We start from the raw sequence: 15,800 nt of genomic DNA, 5'->3' as shown, positions 1-15,800 counted from the left end.
TAGAGGGTGGGAACTTTCAGCCCCTCCCCTCCCTACCTCTGGGGAAGGGAAAGAGGCTGGAGTGAATTAGTTGGCAATTAATTCAATTGCCAACTACCAATGATTTAATCAATCGTGCCTACTGTAATGAAGTTTCCATAAAAATTCCTAAACTACAGGGGTTCTGAAAGCTTCAGGTTGGTGAATATTTGGAGGTGCTGGGAAGTGGCACTCTTGAGAGGCCATGGAAGCTCCATGCCCCTTTCCCTATATCTTGCCATCTGACTGTTCTTGAGTTGTATCCTTTTATAATAAACCAATCATCCAGTAAGGAAAATTTTCCTGAGTTTTGTAAGCCATTTTAGCAAGTTAATCAAACCTGAGGAGAGGTTCGTGAGAACCTCTGATTTATAACAAGTTGGTCAGAAGCATAGGTAACAGGTAACTACCTGGATTTCTGATAGGCATCTGAAGGGGGGAAGTCTTGTAGGATAGGGCCCTTAGCCTGTGGGATCTGATGCTATCTTTGTAGTTTTCGATCATAAATTTTTGTTCAATCATTAAAATGTCACCAATCCTCAATTAGCTACCAGTCAAATACTTAGTTCTATAAAACCCAGCACAATCAGATTTTCAACAGAAGATAAAGTCCTTACTTTTCTCGTAATCTTTGAAGCTCCACCTTTAAGTCCTCATCCTCTATTTCTGACTCATCATCGCTACTCATTGGGGAAGATGGTGAATAGAAGAGTGAGCTCTGTGGTTGAACACAGGATTTTTCTTCATGGAGTGGTAAACATTTTTCTCTCTCTGGACCAGCCTTTACCACTGATTTCCCTGTGCCAGCAAGAGTGGCTGAAAATTCACCATCAGAGCTAGGCTGTTTCCCGAAAGTAAGTATCTCTTTCTCTTTAAGCAACAGTTCAGATCCTGACTGCATGCTACTTCCTGTGGCTGAATTTTCTTCCAATTCCTTTTCTGGAGTTATCAAAGATATATCAGTCTCACAAGCTGTACTGAAAGATGAGAAGTTATCAGCTTGTTTGGGAATTTTCTTTTCTTCTTTAATGGTTTCCTGTAGAACTGGTAACTTCTGAGAAGAAAGTGAAGTTTGTGGCTTGTGTATGGTAGGTTCCATTTCTACCAACTGGGACTTTGCTGTTTCAGTAAAGGGTAAAGCTTCTTCACTAGACTGGCTTGTCATTTTACTGAATGCTGGTGTGTGTTCTATTCCAAAAGATGTCACTTTCACTGACTGCTGCTGAGGAACTGTGATCACCTGAAATACAAAAAAGGCAAAGGTGGCTGGCTCCACCTAACCAAAGAGTAAACCCACAAAGAAATTCAATATTAACTTATGGTACAGACAACTGGATGGCCTGCTGTGATGTACACACATTGCTAATACCAAAACTTAAAAATCCCACCTATACTCCCCATATTAAAAGTTTTTCAATTGGGCCTCTTGTAAAGAGAGTTGGCTTCATATTGCTCACATAAAATTCCACAATTTAAAAAATCCATATGTATACCTGAAACTAATACAATACTGTAAATCAACTATACTTTAATTTTTTTAAATATTAAAAATTTTAATTCCATATATAAAGTTGCTGAGATTCTAAGGGAAATGAAACTGGATTTATAAAAAAGATGACCCAACCACCAACCAAAAAGTGATGAACCATTTCTGTGCTCTTTTCCAGCTACTAAAATCCCCATTTCTTTAGACTCACCTTTACTGGATGGCTACAGAAGGTGAGGGGATACATATAAGAGGAATAAATTAAATATGATAATGATCTGTATTTATATAATTACCATCTACAGACCAAGATCTTCAATGCCCTTGCCTTTTATAATGCCCTTGTAGATAAGGATTCAACCAAAGATACAAACCTGGAACCGACCCCGCTGAAATGATCCACTCAATGCTTTACATCTGCTTGAAGCCCTAGTATCAGCTGCGGACTCTCCTGTCAGAGGGATGGGATCAGGAGCAACTGCTGATCTCATATCTTCTGTTTCCACTGCAAGTTTTGCCAAATTATAAGCAGAAAGGAGAAAATTGTTTGTTAAGACTAAATTTGTTTACATTACCAAAAATGAAGAAAAGTAGAAAAAGCTTAACTCCTGCTAGACAATTAAAAAGTGTTAATGTAATAAGCAACATTGTAGAAGTCCCTAACTCTAAATCAGACATTGCAAGATTTATCCCAAGACTTAATATCTATATGAAATGAATACTTTAAAACCAAATTAATTACAAAAGGAAAAATAAAATGGCAATGACATTAATGGGACGTGTCACATACATGGGCTATGTGGAAAAAGTGGCAAGATTTGTGTATGAACAACAACAAAAAGAAACAGAAGTAAATGAAAAGTGATGTTACCTAGTCTATGTCCCTGACTGTAAGCACACTACCTTGACGGACTTTTGATCTCTTGAAAAAGCTGGTTGACTGCCGTAGCCTGTATGCCCAGCTTTTTAATTTGCGAGTCCAGGATTTCTTGCTAATAGGATTTTTGAGACTAGGACAAGTAAAGCTTAGGCCAAAATATCCACCTCCTGCCTGCAGATGAATGGCTCCACCGCTTGACACAGCAGCAGGATAGACCTCTGGATCCCCTGGAAGTGAAGCATCTGGGGACATCTCCTAATGGAGACAAAAAGAGGAAAACCAAAATGATAATAATTTAGGTAAGTTGGAGCAATTGTTTATACCATTGGAGTCTCCTGTATGGACTAAATCAGTAATTTAAAATAGAATGCTATGTATACTTGCATTAATAGTACCACACCATTAATAGTACCAAACCAAACCTGAAGTATTCAACTCATAGGAATTAAGCCTTCCACTTTCTTTAAAAATATTATTTAGGCCTCAGATAAATAAAAGAGCAGGCCATTAAACTTCTATCCTAGAATATTATAGCAACTTTCAAAACTGAAAATTAAAGTTAAAATGATTTCCTTCATATGTACCAATTTACTAAATAAAAAAGTTACTGAAACCCTATGCTCTTAAAATGGAAATTTTCATTTATGCTCATATTATTTAAGAAGAGTTAGTTAAAGATGCCTGACACACATGATAAATATAGAAAAACAAGATATCTAGGCTTTCAGATTTACAGAGAAATATTACCAAATCAAGTATCTTACATTATGTAAGCACACAAAAATTTACAATGGACCTCAAAATTATTTCAAATTCATGCTCTAAAAATTGTTAACATCAGGCCACAGGTTGCTATAAAATCACTCTTCCCTCTTTTTGTCCTCCCATCCCTCCCCTCAAAAGTCAGAATTAACTGTTATATTCTAAATGAGTACTTTAAAAAATAAATTCCCTATAATAATTAACACAAAAAACTGATATACACAACCAGAAATACTTTGGGAAACATTAAGAATAGTCACTACTTATTTAGAAAATTAAGAGTATTCAAAAGTTCAAAGAATGGGATTTAACTTTTGTCTGAAGGAAGAGAGCTTAAGTGGCACTAAGTAAACTATAGTTTTGGGTAAGCATTATTAACACTTATGGCAGGTCAGCAGTTATTAAAGGTTAAGTTCTGAACAATCAATTTTTATTTTCCAAAGTCCCATTTTAGACTAATAATAATAATACTTTTATAAAGAGAAAAAAACTCTCAATATTATTATGATGTAGAAAGTGTTGTATTGGTCCCACTGAAGATGTAGAAAGTGTTGTATTGGTCCCACTGAAATTACAGAAAAGATTTTTAATAAGTAATAACTGGATCAAGATGGTAAATTAAATACAAATTATTCTAGCTTCCCTTACCAATCCAAATCCACAGATACGACAGGAAAAACAAATGGAGACACATACATATATGATTAAAGGAGGAAAAAGCAGTCCATGACATATGCAGGAACTGTTTCAAAATGCTGCAAACTCAGGTGGCAGATGTGGGCAACAGGAGAGAAAGCCCTGGCCAACCAAAAGGATGAGTGGTTAGATAGAACTATGCTAGATCTGTCACTTCAACATCATCTCATAAGACTCTCCCACTAGTCTTCTTTTGGTTCCCTGAACAGGCCTCCACCTGTGAATGTCTCCATCACATACAAGTCCTTCCTTGATCATGAATATAAAGTAATCCTTTAGTCTTTCTATCATAGCCCTTTATTTATTTGTTTAGGGTTTATCTTCCCCCCACTAGAACGTGAACTTCACAAAAACAGAGATCTTGACTTACTCACTGCTCAGCAGACATTCACTGAATGGAAGAGTAAACTGGTTGGGGTACTAAAGAAGGAACAGCCAGGTAGTTTTCCACCTTCCCTCCCCACCTCCACAGCCAACGAAAGACAGCAAAGGCATCTGCTCCAAATAAGAGTGGTGAGAAGAAAATGTTTGTGACCAAGAGAAAGGTCAGTTATGTAGGGAGGAGACAAGATCTAGGAGCGAGGGGAGGCCCTTCTACCTTTGAAGACTAGCTATTGGACCACCCTCTGGGTACGATTAGATATTTGCAATATCCAGCTCCAGGAAGCAGGTCCCATGCTTTTCCCACAATTACTGGAGTAATGCTACAGTAATGTTTTTCCCCCTTAACAGAGGCACTGTGGATTGAACCCAGGACCTCGTGTACAACAAGCATGTGCTCTACCACTGAGCTATACCCCTCATGCCCAGACTACAGTAATTAAATATAGCATTTACAGACAAACAAGCAATCTTACAGGGAGAAAAGAAAAAATGAGTATACAATGAAGAATTACCAACATGAGAAATCAGCACTTTAAGAAAACACTAAACTCAACAAATAGAATAGCTAAGGAAACAGCATTAGTAACACAGAATAAGACTTTAATATCTTCAGAGAGATATGTGAATATAAGACAGCCATAAAAATTATGGTTATTAGAAATGAAAATTATAATCCTTTCATTAAAAAAATAGCTGAATAGAAGATTAGAAATAGCTTAAAAGTTGAGAAATTCGCCCAATAAAAAACAAAAAGGACAAAGAGATGGAAAGCATGAAATTAAAAGTTAATAGATAAGAAAAACAGGAAATGAAGAAGTAAAACTATCTCTATTCTCAGATGGTAAGATTGTATGTATTACACAGAAAATCCTAAATAATACACCAAAATCTATTACAGCTAATAAACAAACTCAGCAAAGTTAAAGGATACAACATCAACAATCAAAAATCAGTTGTATTTCTATACACCAGCAATGAAAAATCTGAAAAGGAAATTAAGAAAACAATTCCATTCATAACAACAACAAAGAGAATAAAATAACAAATGGTGCTGGAACAACTGGAGAGTCACATACAAAAGAATGAAGCTGGACCTTTATCTCACACCATATACAAAAATTAACTCAAAATGACCCTATCATCTGTACTTAGTTAATCAAGTGTAAAGCAAAAAAAGGACATTTTTGGACATTAAAAACAATTGGGTCCCACGTTGGTGGTATACTGGTGAGCATAGCTGCCTTCCAAAAACAATTGGTCACCCATGCAATATATTTAAAAATATTACTCATAGAAATATGCCAGGGGTAGGGGGAAGGAATTCTAGGACACTAGAAACAGTGGCAGGTAATTAGTTGGATCCAGCTTTAGCAATGGACACTTGAAACAAATAAAAGAATCCATCTGACCTTGACATTTGGAAGAGTCTCCTCTAAGCAACAAAGTTTAAATAACAGAAAATTACATTTAATTTTTTATGGTTCTAATCACATTACATGATTGCTGGATAACATATAATCATAATATAAATGTTATTTACTGATTTCAATTCTTCCAATCTACCTATAGACAAAGCACAACCAATTGTTACAGAAAAAATGTAGATGTTATAAACTTTGCCAATGTTGAAAAGTAATTTAAGTAATAAAAATTGCGAGGTACATGAGGAAGAAAAGTGGAGAAAAGGGAAAGGAAAATATAATTTCTTCACCTTTCATAGAAGTGAGTCAATAAGTATTGTATAAAATTACTAAATAAAAAAATTGATAAGTATACAGGTTATTAGTAGCAATGACCACAAGAATTAAAACCAGGAACTTAAGAGTGTTTGGGGAATGAGAGTGTTAATACAACAATTACTTTTAATTTTCTATTCTTCTGAACTGCTTTCGTGTTTATAACTAATCGCATAATTTTAAAGTACTAGTTTACCAAAAAATGAGTATTTACATTACATCTATTCAATGGAATGTTATGCAGGTTGTTTAAAAAAGTTAAGTGGGGTAGAGCTATGTGCACTGACATGGATAAATGTACGTAGTAAGTGGGAAAAAATATAGAGCAGCACGTATATATAAAGAAGTATATGTATATAAATATATAGTAGGTATCTATGTCCTTGTAAATATGTAAAATACATATAAAGAAGTGTGCCTGTATAAATATTTGTATGTTATTTAAAAACCATGTCTGGAAAGATTTATTAACAGCTGTGTCTATAGGTTTGGAAGTGGGGTAGATTTCACTTTATATACACACATATAGTACTTATATGATAATAATAATAATGAGATACAGTGATGAAGATTAAGAAATATGTCTATGATATACTGTAAAATAAAAAATCAAGTTGCAGACCAATATGTTTACATCACAATCCTACTTTTGTGAATAAGAAGTTATAGGTTTAGGGGGAGGGTGTAGCTCAGTGTTAGAGTGCATGCTTAGCATGCACAAGGTCCTGGGTTCAATCCCCAGTACCTCCACTTAAAAAAAATTTGAAAAAAAATGAAAAATAAAGAAGTTATAGGTTTGTAACTAGATCTGTGTAAGCTTAAGTCAAGAAAAATAAGTACCAAATAGTGGATAAGCACCAGATAGTTGTTATCTCTGTGAGTTGAAGGGACAGAAAAAAGAAATTAAATTTCTATATTATATAACTTAAAAAAAACAAGTCACGAGATTATGGAGGATTTTCTTTCTTTTTAAAAAAATTTTCAAATCAATTAAAACCCACAGAACAAGATTAAATTAAAACCACAATATTTTAAAAAAGGAAACTGATAACAGGTATTTTTAAGTGGAAATCTAAAAGCAAGTTTTTCCTACCCACTAAAACAATCTCTAAATCAGTTCTGTTCAGTCATTAATACAAAAATAAGCATTGCTTGCAAGTTCCTATCTAATTCACCAGAGGGCTCTCTCACCAAGGATAGTTCTGTCTCTACTGAGAAGTTCTGGATGCCTGCAGCCTAATTCATGGCCTTCTTAAATACCTGACCTTAGAATCTTGTGACAATTTCATTTCAAAGGACAGAATTTTAAAAAGGAAGATATTTCTTTAAAAGCATAAGGATAAGGAATTGGTTAGAAAGAATGATACTTACATGTAAACATAATTCGCTGGGTATAGAAGTTATCACATTCAGGTCCCTTTTGAACACTGATATGTTAGCAGGCTGACTCACAGCCACATTGGACAGGATCTTAGAGCCTGTCTGCTGAAAATTAGGGGATTGTGCAGGACTATCTTGAACTCCACAGTGACTGATGCCTATGACTTCTGGCACTGGACATGAGAGTGTATCTTCAGCAGAGGAAGAAAATGGAGAGTCTATGCTTTGGGTATCCTTCTGACTCTCAGGATAGATGCTAGATGTGCTATGCTCCTGGTAGAGTAAATTTCTTAATTTTTCATCCAGAGTTTTAATTCGGTTGTCTGCAAACTCCATTTTTGGAGGTCTTTCCCCATCTGATTCCAGAACAGTAGCAGGTAGAAGGGTAGTCGGTTCCAGGCCAGGGGTCTGAGTGGGAATGACCATCATAGGAGAACTTGCTTCCGTGTTCACTGTGGTTTCTCCTTCTTGGGAAATAAACTCTGCATCCACAGTTGGCTGCTGCACTGACAAGGATTGAGGCTTCTGATCAGACATAAAGGCCGGAGTTGTAAAAGAGTTACCAGCAATCTGAGTTGACTCGCCAGAAGGGGCCATAAGTACATCGGCCTGACTGGCAGCTTGGTGACCTGGATACACAGGTAGGAATATGCCTGCTTTGTTGGTGAGTCCCTCACATTCAAATGGAACTGCACGAACTGAAGTAGCAGAATGACTGGAACTACTAGCAACTGGTGCCATTATCTGCCTGTCCTCTTCCACTTGATAAAGTACAGCTGGCTGCTTAGTTTCTGCACTGGCATATTCAGAAATCTTACCATCAACTACATCCTTTTGTTCTGATGTGGAGGTGAAAAGTGGATGCTGGCATGGATTATTTTCTAGAGTAAGCAGTGTATCCTGTGGTATTTCCTTATTACTTATGTTTCTTGGACCTGGAACAATTAATAAAGAATGGTTAAGCATGTATTATTAATAAGTACAAAGCATGGACTAGCACCCAAACTCAAAAGGGACAGGAGGAGCAAGGGGCAAACTAGAACCCGTGTGAAAACGTTTACCTCTTGTAAATAAGACTCAAAATACACAGAATTCAACCTGATAAGGAAAAAAATTTTTTTCTTCATAAATATTTAATTTTAAATGGCTTAAGTTACACTCTAATGTTAACATCTTCAAAATGCTTATGAAAATCATCATAAGTATAAAATACCCATGAAAACAAGTTAGGGATATGGTATATATTTTGCATCCCCATCCTCCAAGTCTGGATAAAGTTGGCAAAGGACGAACACTTACTAGAAAGCAAATTTAGCCCAGGAACTGTAGACATGGACTGTTGAAGAGAAGAAGATTGAGCCTCACGGTTTCTTATTGTTTGATTGATACAGAATCGCCATCGACCAACTGGGGATGACTGAGGAGCAGATTCATCTGCAGAAAGAATTAGCAAAAATTAATATGCTAAGCAATTGTCAATATGTTTACCTTATTGACTAAGGAAACCACGTTAAAACACCAAATTGTCTTTTGTCTCCATTTCCAACAGCACTAGGATATGCATAACTTATAAGACCATACCTCCCAACCTTGACTGATAAATACTCTAAAAAACTAAGCACAAGATATCCTTAGAGAAGGATTTTAGATTCTACTGAAACAGACGTTGTATCAATAGCAATTAGAAGCAAGGCACTTTTTTGGGAAGAAATGGAAAGCACTATTTCCATTAAAACCTACATCTCTTCTGTATCCTGATTATGTGGTACTCACACAAATCTGTAAGAGGACTAAAATTTACAGAACTGTATGCCAAAAGAAAAAAAAGGTCAGTTTTACAGTATGATAACTTAAAAAAACAAAATAAGCCCCCATATCTGTACTCCTACTTTGTGAACTTATTCAAAAAAGTACTTCTTTTTAAACTTTAGCCTACTTTGTCAGTCAGAAATCTGCTCAGATTCCTGCTAATGAGAAAAAGATGACAGAGGACCTTGGCATCCTAGCACAAATTAAACTTCAGGGTAATGGTATCTGGTTCCATGACTCCCACACCACCTGTTGCTTCTTCATGCTGTTGTAATTCCTTCAGAGGTCCTCATTTGTCTATGGCTTTTCTCCCCCTCCCAGATACTCTAAATATACCCATGACCAGAGCTGAGAAGAATGGAGAAATAAGGTCGTGAGAAAAGAAAATAGAAGACTCCATTTTTAGTCCCTGGAAGTTTATCTGGTATTTGATTTACAAAAACTTATCAATGATCAGAGCAGGTAGAAGCATATCACTGGTAGAATGAAATCAAGATGTGAATGACTAGTAAAACATGAGGCAAATTTAGAACATAATGATTTTAGTTAAAGTTTCTCTCCATCTCATATCAGGAGGGGAAAAAAAAAACTTACCAGTTAAGTTCAAACAGTAAAGCTGTTAAAGGTCATCAGTACTGTGACTGCTTTTCTGGCAACATACCATGCAACAACTCAGAAATAAATCAATCAGGTAAAACCAACACTTGGAGGAAATCTGAAGAATGCTTTTACTTCTTACTTCTTTTACTTCTTATTTCTGGGCTATAAAGTCCATTCATAGTGTGGGAAAACCTACATCAACAATTTATCAAATTCCTTTCCTGGCTAATATCTTTCCCAAGATGTATAAATTAAAAGTGTCCAAATGTCGTGGTTCAAAAGCCAAATGGTAAATTTTATTAAATATACTTACTGCTGGTTTGAGTGGATGCAGAATTTATCTGTACTTGTTCAGATGATCCTGTCTGAATTAAAAATGAATAGATAAATAAAGAAGTTCCTGATACATACCCAAGAAGACCTATTTGCTAAGCAATTGCTCTTACTTGGCTACTGCTGGATTCCATGTTAATAGAGTCAACTCCAGTGGCTCTTTCTGCAGCAGAGTGGACATGAAGGATCTCCTGGGCTTGACCTACAATAGCCCTCAATTCCTCTACAAATTTTTCTTTTTCACTTTCCAGGACAAAGTTATCTTCAACCTATCCAAAAGTAAAAGTAAGTCTATTCACAAGAATGAATTTAGTTTTTCAAAATTATAATACTGTATCAATGGTGACTACCATGAAGAAAAATAAAAGTATTTAGATCTAAAGGCCAATAATACATTAAATTATTCTTTCTATTTTGAGACCACTAATATATGTTAGATCGGCACTATTTACCATAAACCAGCATTTTAAAAAATATCTGGCATTCTATAAATTGATTGCTATTTGAAGAACATAACTGAAGCAATGTTTAAAAATAGGATGTCCAAACACAAAATATTTTATATCAAAAATCACAAAATGAAACATCTATAAAGATGATAAAGAATGGCCCAGAGACAGTTCAGAAAATACCATGTTGAATAATAGGTAGAACTGACAAAATTATTAACTTTTAAAATGTTAAATTCTGCTTGGCCAGGAATGTATAATCCAAAGAAAACTGGCAGAAACAAAAGCATATGCTTCCTGCCTAGCCCATTCCCATCAAAAATAAGGAGGAGGAATACTAACTTCAGCCTAACCATTCAAAGAAAGTATAAATCTAAATGAAATAACGAATATTAGTTGAACACCTATATGTAAGATATTATATCCATTAGAATTACCTGGAAACTTTACAAACTGTTAATGCTTAGGCCTCACCTCCAAAAAATCTGATTTAATTAGGACTCAGGCAACAGAACTGTTTTTTAAAAGCTCTTCAGGTAATTTTAAAATGCAGCCAGAGATAAGAACCACTGACACAGATCCTCTCTTAATGAAATTCCCTCATATTTTGCACATAAATATACTGAAACCAGAGGAGATACAGTGACTTACTCTTGATCATAACCAATTTTGCACTGTGCAAATTTTTAGAACTAGGAATACCCTAAAAAAGATGGCTCTGAATAAATGGGGGGAGAGTTAGAAGTGGGGAAAAGAGACAGAGAATGCTGCTGGGAAAATAATTTGGTTTTACTGTACTTACCATATAATCTGCAATATCCTCTGGTGCATCCCCATCAACATCAAACTTGAAGGTGACCATCTTGTTATTGTGTGTCTCCAGCTGACACTCCACCATGTTGTCTCCAGAGGTTGACACCTGGGAACAAACATTTTACCAGTTTAAGAGTTAGTCATTGTCTTCTCTTAGCAAATGGTACAGGAAACATCTGGATGAACTCACATACAATATATGAAAAAAAAATGGCTTAAATTGTTCAGAATTTGAAAAGATTGTTTTCCCTTGGTGAAATACTACCTAAACAACCATTCTATGACAAATCTAAGGCTCAAATTACTCAGGAAAAAAGTAAGTTAGAAATGTGAACCTCTGGGAAAGAAAAGGAACACAACTTTTATAAAAAGGCAAAAAAAGTTATAATAGTCACTACAGCTATCCGCAATGCACAGATCTAAATTTGGTCATTCATTTCCAAAATTCTCCTAATCCCACAAATTGACTCTTGAAACAAAACAAAATGCACTGCTAATGGAAATGTAAACTGGTCTCACCTTTCTGGACAGCAATCTAGAAATATATATTTAGAAACTTTAAAAATCTCCATACTCTTTGACCCACTAATTCTACTTCTAGGAATCTAGCATAAGGAAATAATCAGGGATATGTACAAAGATTCAAGAGTGTTTGGGGGGAGGGTATAGCTCCAGTGGTAGAGCACATGCTTAGCATGCACGAGGTCCTGGGTTCAATCCCCAGTACCTACTCTAAGAAGTAAATAAATAAACCTAATTACTAACCCCCCCCCCAAAAAAAAAGCTTTAAAAAAAAAAGAGTGTTTGCTGCAGAGTTTCATAATATTCTATACTCACATCTGCAACAACATTGCCCCTCCCAGTACCCCACCAGACCTCTACATGCCCTCTTTTTTTATTACATGCCCTCTTAAACCAAACCATATTTACATACTGACCTGAAGGACAATAAGCTGGAATCTAGTCCCCTTCTCTGATCGAGGACAGGAAGCTCTTCTCTGTTTGATCCGATCTTGTTTACCATTTCCACTTGGGTTATCAGCGATATTGGTGTTTTCCTTCACGGCTGCCAGATCATGATGCAAACTGTTATTTAAAAAAAACAAAAGCAATCCCAATTCAGTTTCTCAAAGCAGGCATTATTCTGTGATTCTCAAAGCCCAATATTTAACACTTGAAATTCCTTCATGGCTAGAATCATTCCATCTTGATGGTAAAATTCTAAGAAAAAACCCCAATTATACTAAAAGCCATTGAACTGTACAGTTTAAATGGGTGAAAATTTAATGATATGTGAATTATATCTCAATAAAGCTGTTTTTAAAAGTTATGAAAAACTGAGATTCTACTGTATTTATTTGGCAAACATCTCATGGTATTGGGAGTGAAAGAAAAACACTGCCAGTGATGGACTTCTGTGGAACCTTTTATCACAGGATGTTCTTGATCAATATATTTTTTGTTTGCTTTGGAGTTTCTTATTAATAAGTTTAAAGAAATCTAAAAACCAATTCTCACCCACAATATACCTGTTTATATAATTAACTCAACAGAGGATAAACAGACTGGGTGTGGGAGACAGGAATGGTGTGGGAGACAGGAATAGTGCAGGAAATAGAACAAGAAATTAAAATTAGATAAAGAAAATGTAGTGTGTTTTGGAATATTATTCAGCCATAAAAAAGAATGAAATCTTGCCATCTGTTACAGCACAGATGGAACTTGAGGGCATTATGATAAGTGAAGTCAGAAAGAGAAAGACAAATATCACATGATCTCACTTATATGTGAAATCTAAAAAAAATTAAAAAGCAAACAAGAAGAAGATCCCAAACTCACAGATACATGAACAGATTGGTGGTTGCCAGAGGCAGGGATTGGGGGAAAGAGTAGAGGAACTGGTGGAGGGTGGTTGAAATAGTTGAAGGGAGTTGAAAAATTACAAACTTAGAGTAATAAAATAAGTAAGTCATGGGGATGTAGTGTACAGCGTGGTGACTATAGTTAATAATACTGTATTGTATATTTCAGAGTAGTTAAGAGGGTAGATCTTAAAAGTTCTCATCACAAGAAAAAAAATTCTGTAACTATATTTGGTGATGGATGGTAACTACTTACCGTGATCATTTCACAACATATACAAATTTTGAATTATTATACTGTATATCTGAAACTAATATAAGGTTGTCAGTTATAACTCAGTAAAAACAAACAAAACAAACAAAGAAATAGTAAAAGAAACTACAGTACAATTTTGGTTAAAAAAAACTAAAAATGAATGATGTGAAAATGGTTCAACATGACTAATTCTAACTAGTTATATTTTGCAAGTTCAAGGCAATATGATTATGAAAGGGCAGACAAATGTTCAGCTAGTCTGTGTTGAAGGCATTTTTTAGCTCTTTATTTAATAAATTTGAAGATACTTTAATAAATACAAAAATTCCAATAAATGCATTCGAAACTTAAATGAGATCTTTAAGCACCAGATATTTTTAAAATTAATTTTTAGGTAAATTCCTTTCTCCTAAAAACTACTCATGAAGTATCTATATAAAGATATACAAGAAAAGAAAAATAACTCCTAAAATTTTTCTATATTCGTGTGAAAAAGAATTTGCATAAATACAAGCAGTGGAAGAAGAATACCTTAATCCTGCTCATAGTTTTAATACACAGAGAAATAGCAGTAACAAATAACACCTTCACAGGATGAAAGGGACATAATTCTAGTCAGTGCAGCTATATCATTCACACTGCAGTTATCTTAAAGCCCTAGTTTAGGGTTCAGGGCAAGATGGCAGAAACTCAACTCTCCCTATTCCTCCTCACTAAGTATAACTAAAAAAACTGGAAATAATAAAGAAGAATATCACAGGAGGGCACTGAAGCATGAAAAGATAAAGGCAGACTGGCTAGTGACTCCCAGGACTTGAGGAGAAATATAACAGTTTGGCATCTCCTGATATTCCACCCAGTGACAGAATGCCGTTCAGGCTAATTGGCTCTTGATTCCAGGTCAAAAGGCAAAGGCAGCTCTAGCCCAGTGGTCTCCTGAACCCCCAAACCAGAAACAGAAGTTGGTTCAGGTGGACCCTTTCCTCCCTTGGTGATGCTGGCAGGAGCCCCACCAGTAGCATGTGGTCTGGAGAGCTGGCCTAGGGCAGTGGGCCTAGAGAAATGTTCTCCAACCCCTTGGTCCAGTAGTGGGGCTCCGTGGTGTCAGGTGAACCAAGCAGACCAGAATAATATAAGACTCTGAAAACTAAATTGCCATTAGAACCACAGCCCACAAAAGTAGACTAGGACCTAGGCACCTAAACAAGGTGACTGCCTGCTAAAATAGAGTATTTAAATAGGATCCAGAATATCCTAACATTATATCCAAAATGTCCCAGAGAGGGATGAAAATTCTTTGTCATACCAAAACCCAGGAAAATCACAACCTGAACATGAAGAGACAATCAATAGATGCCTACACCAGGATGAATCACATATTGGAACCATCTGACAAGGATTTTAAAGCAGCCATTATCAAATTACTTCAATGAGCAATTAAAAATACTCTTGAAGCAAATGAAAAATAAAAAATAGAAGATATTTTAAAAAGAACTTAATGAAAATTATAGAAGAGTACAATCATATTTGAAATAAAAAACCCACTGAATGGGCACAATAGCAGAATGAATAAGACCAAGGAAAGAATCAATGAACTTGAATACAGAAAATAGACATTACTCAATCTGGACAAGACAGAGAAAAATAGTAGTTTACAATTACCAAATAATAATACAATTATATATCTGGTTGTAATTTATTTATTTAGATTAGCTGGAATTTCACTCTACATTATCACTTATTTCCTTTTTTAATCCTTATATTTTTTTCTTAAGAACAGAATATTATAATAATGAGAACAATAAAATGATCAATAATTTCACAATCCATATGATCCTTATTAACACGAAAAAGTAAAAAATATACCTACTATTTTTTTCGGACACACACTAAGCACCTAATGAATGCAAATACTTCAACATACCTTCACTGTTTTCACGGTATTAGTTTCAAGATACTCACCATCGAACTAAATCTGGTTTTAGAAGAGTTGCTTGTTGTTCAGCTCCAGCTGGTTGGGATACAGGCTGTAAATAGCACAGAAATTAAACTTATGGTAACAGCAAACGTCAAGCTAAAGGTAGAATTTGCTATTATTTCAGAAAACATATTTGTTACATTTCATATTTTGGTTACCGCACAAACCAGGTAGAATGTCTATAATACTGAATGTATATATCGATCCTATTATTGATGCTACTACCAAAGATAAAGAAAATAAAATGTAGCAGTATTCATATTTATCAAGATTTTTCATTAAAAAAGATAGTATTGGCAGGGGAAGGTATAACTCAATGGTAGAGTGTGTGCTTAGCATGCATGAGGTCCTGGGTTCA

General features: G+C 35.2%; 1 protein-coding gene across 2 annotated transcripts in view; it reads right to left on the bottom strand.

Annotated features, from left to right (window-relative positions):
- Nucleotides 1-15,800, bottom strand: part of WNK3 (WNK lysine deficient protein kinase 3) — a 126,649-nt gene that overhangs the window by 28,278 nt on the left and 82,571 nt on the right. The window contains exons 11-20 of one of the 2 annotated variants that reach the window (XM_064483118.1): nt 15,427-15,491; nt 12,285-12,432; nt 11,336-11,452; nt 10,198-10,353; nt 10,065-10,116; nt 8,642-8,776; nt 7,334-8,277; nt 2,408-2,639; nt 1,879-2,009; nt 636-1,258 (exon numbers count right to left, since the gene is read on the bottom strand). In XM_064483118.1, coding sequence (XP_064339188.1) covers nt 636-1,258; nt 1,879-2,009; nt 2,408-2,639; nt 7,334-8,277; nt 8,642-8,776; nt 10,065-10,116; nt 10,198-10,353; nt 11,336-11,452; nt 12,285-12,432; nt 15,427-15,491 — 2,603 coding nt within the window. The remainder of the gene's footprint in view (nt 1-635; nt 1,259-1,878; nt 2,010-2,407; nt 2,640-7,333; nt 8,278-8,641; nt 8,777-10,064; nt 10,117-10,197; nt 10,354-11,335; nt 11,453-12,284; nt 12,433-15,426; nt 15,492-15,800) is intronic. The other variant, XM_010996825.3, reaches the window with a different exon arrangement.

The sequence above is a fragment of the Camelus dromedarius genome, chromosome X (genome assembly GCF_036321535.1).
Source record: "Camelus dromedarius isolate mCamDro1 chromosome X, mCamDro1.pat, whole genome shotgun sequence".
NCBI classification, from domain to species: domain Eukaryota; kingdom Metazoa; phylum Chordata; class Mammalia; order Artiodactyla; family Camelidae; genus Camelus; species Camelus dromedarius.
The sequence above is the reverse complement of the archived record's forward strand: the minus strand, read 5'-3'. Positions and strand labels throughout refer to the sequence as shown.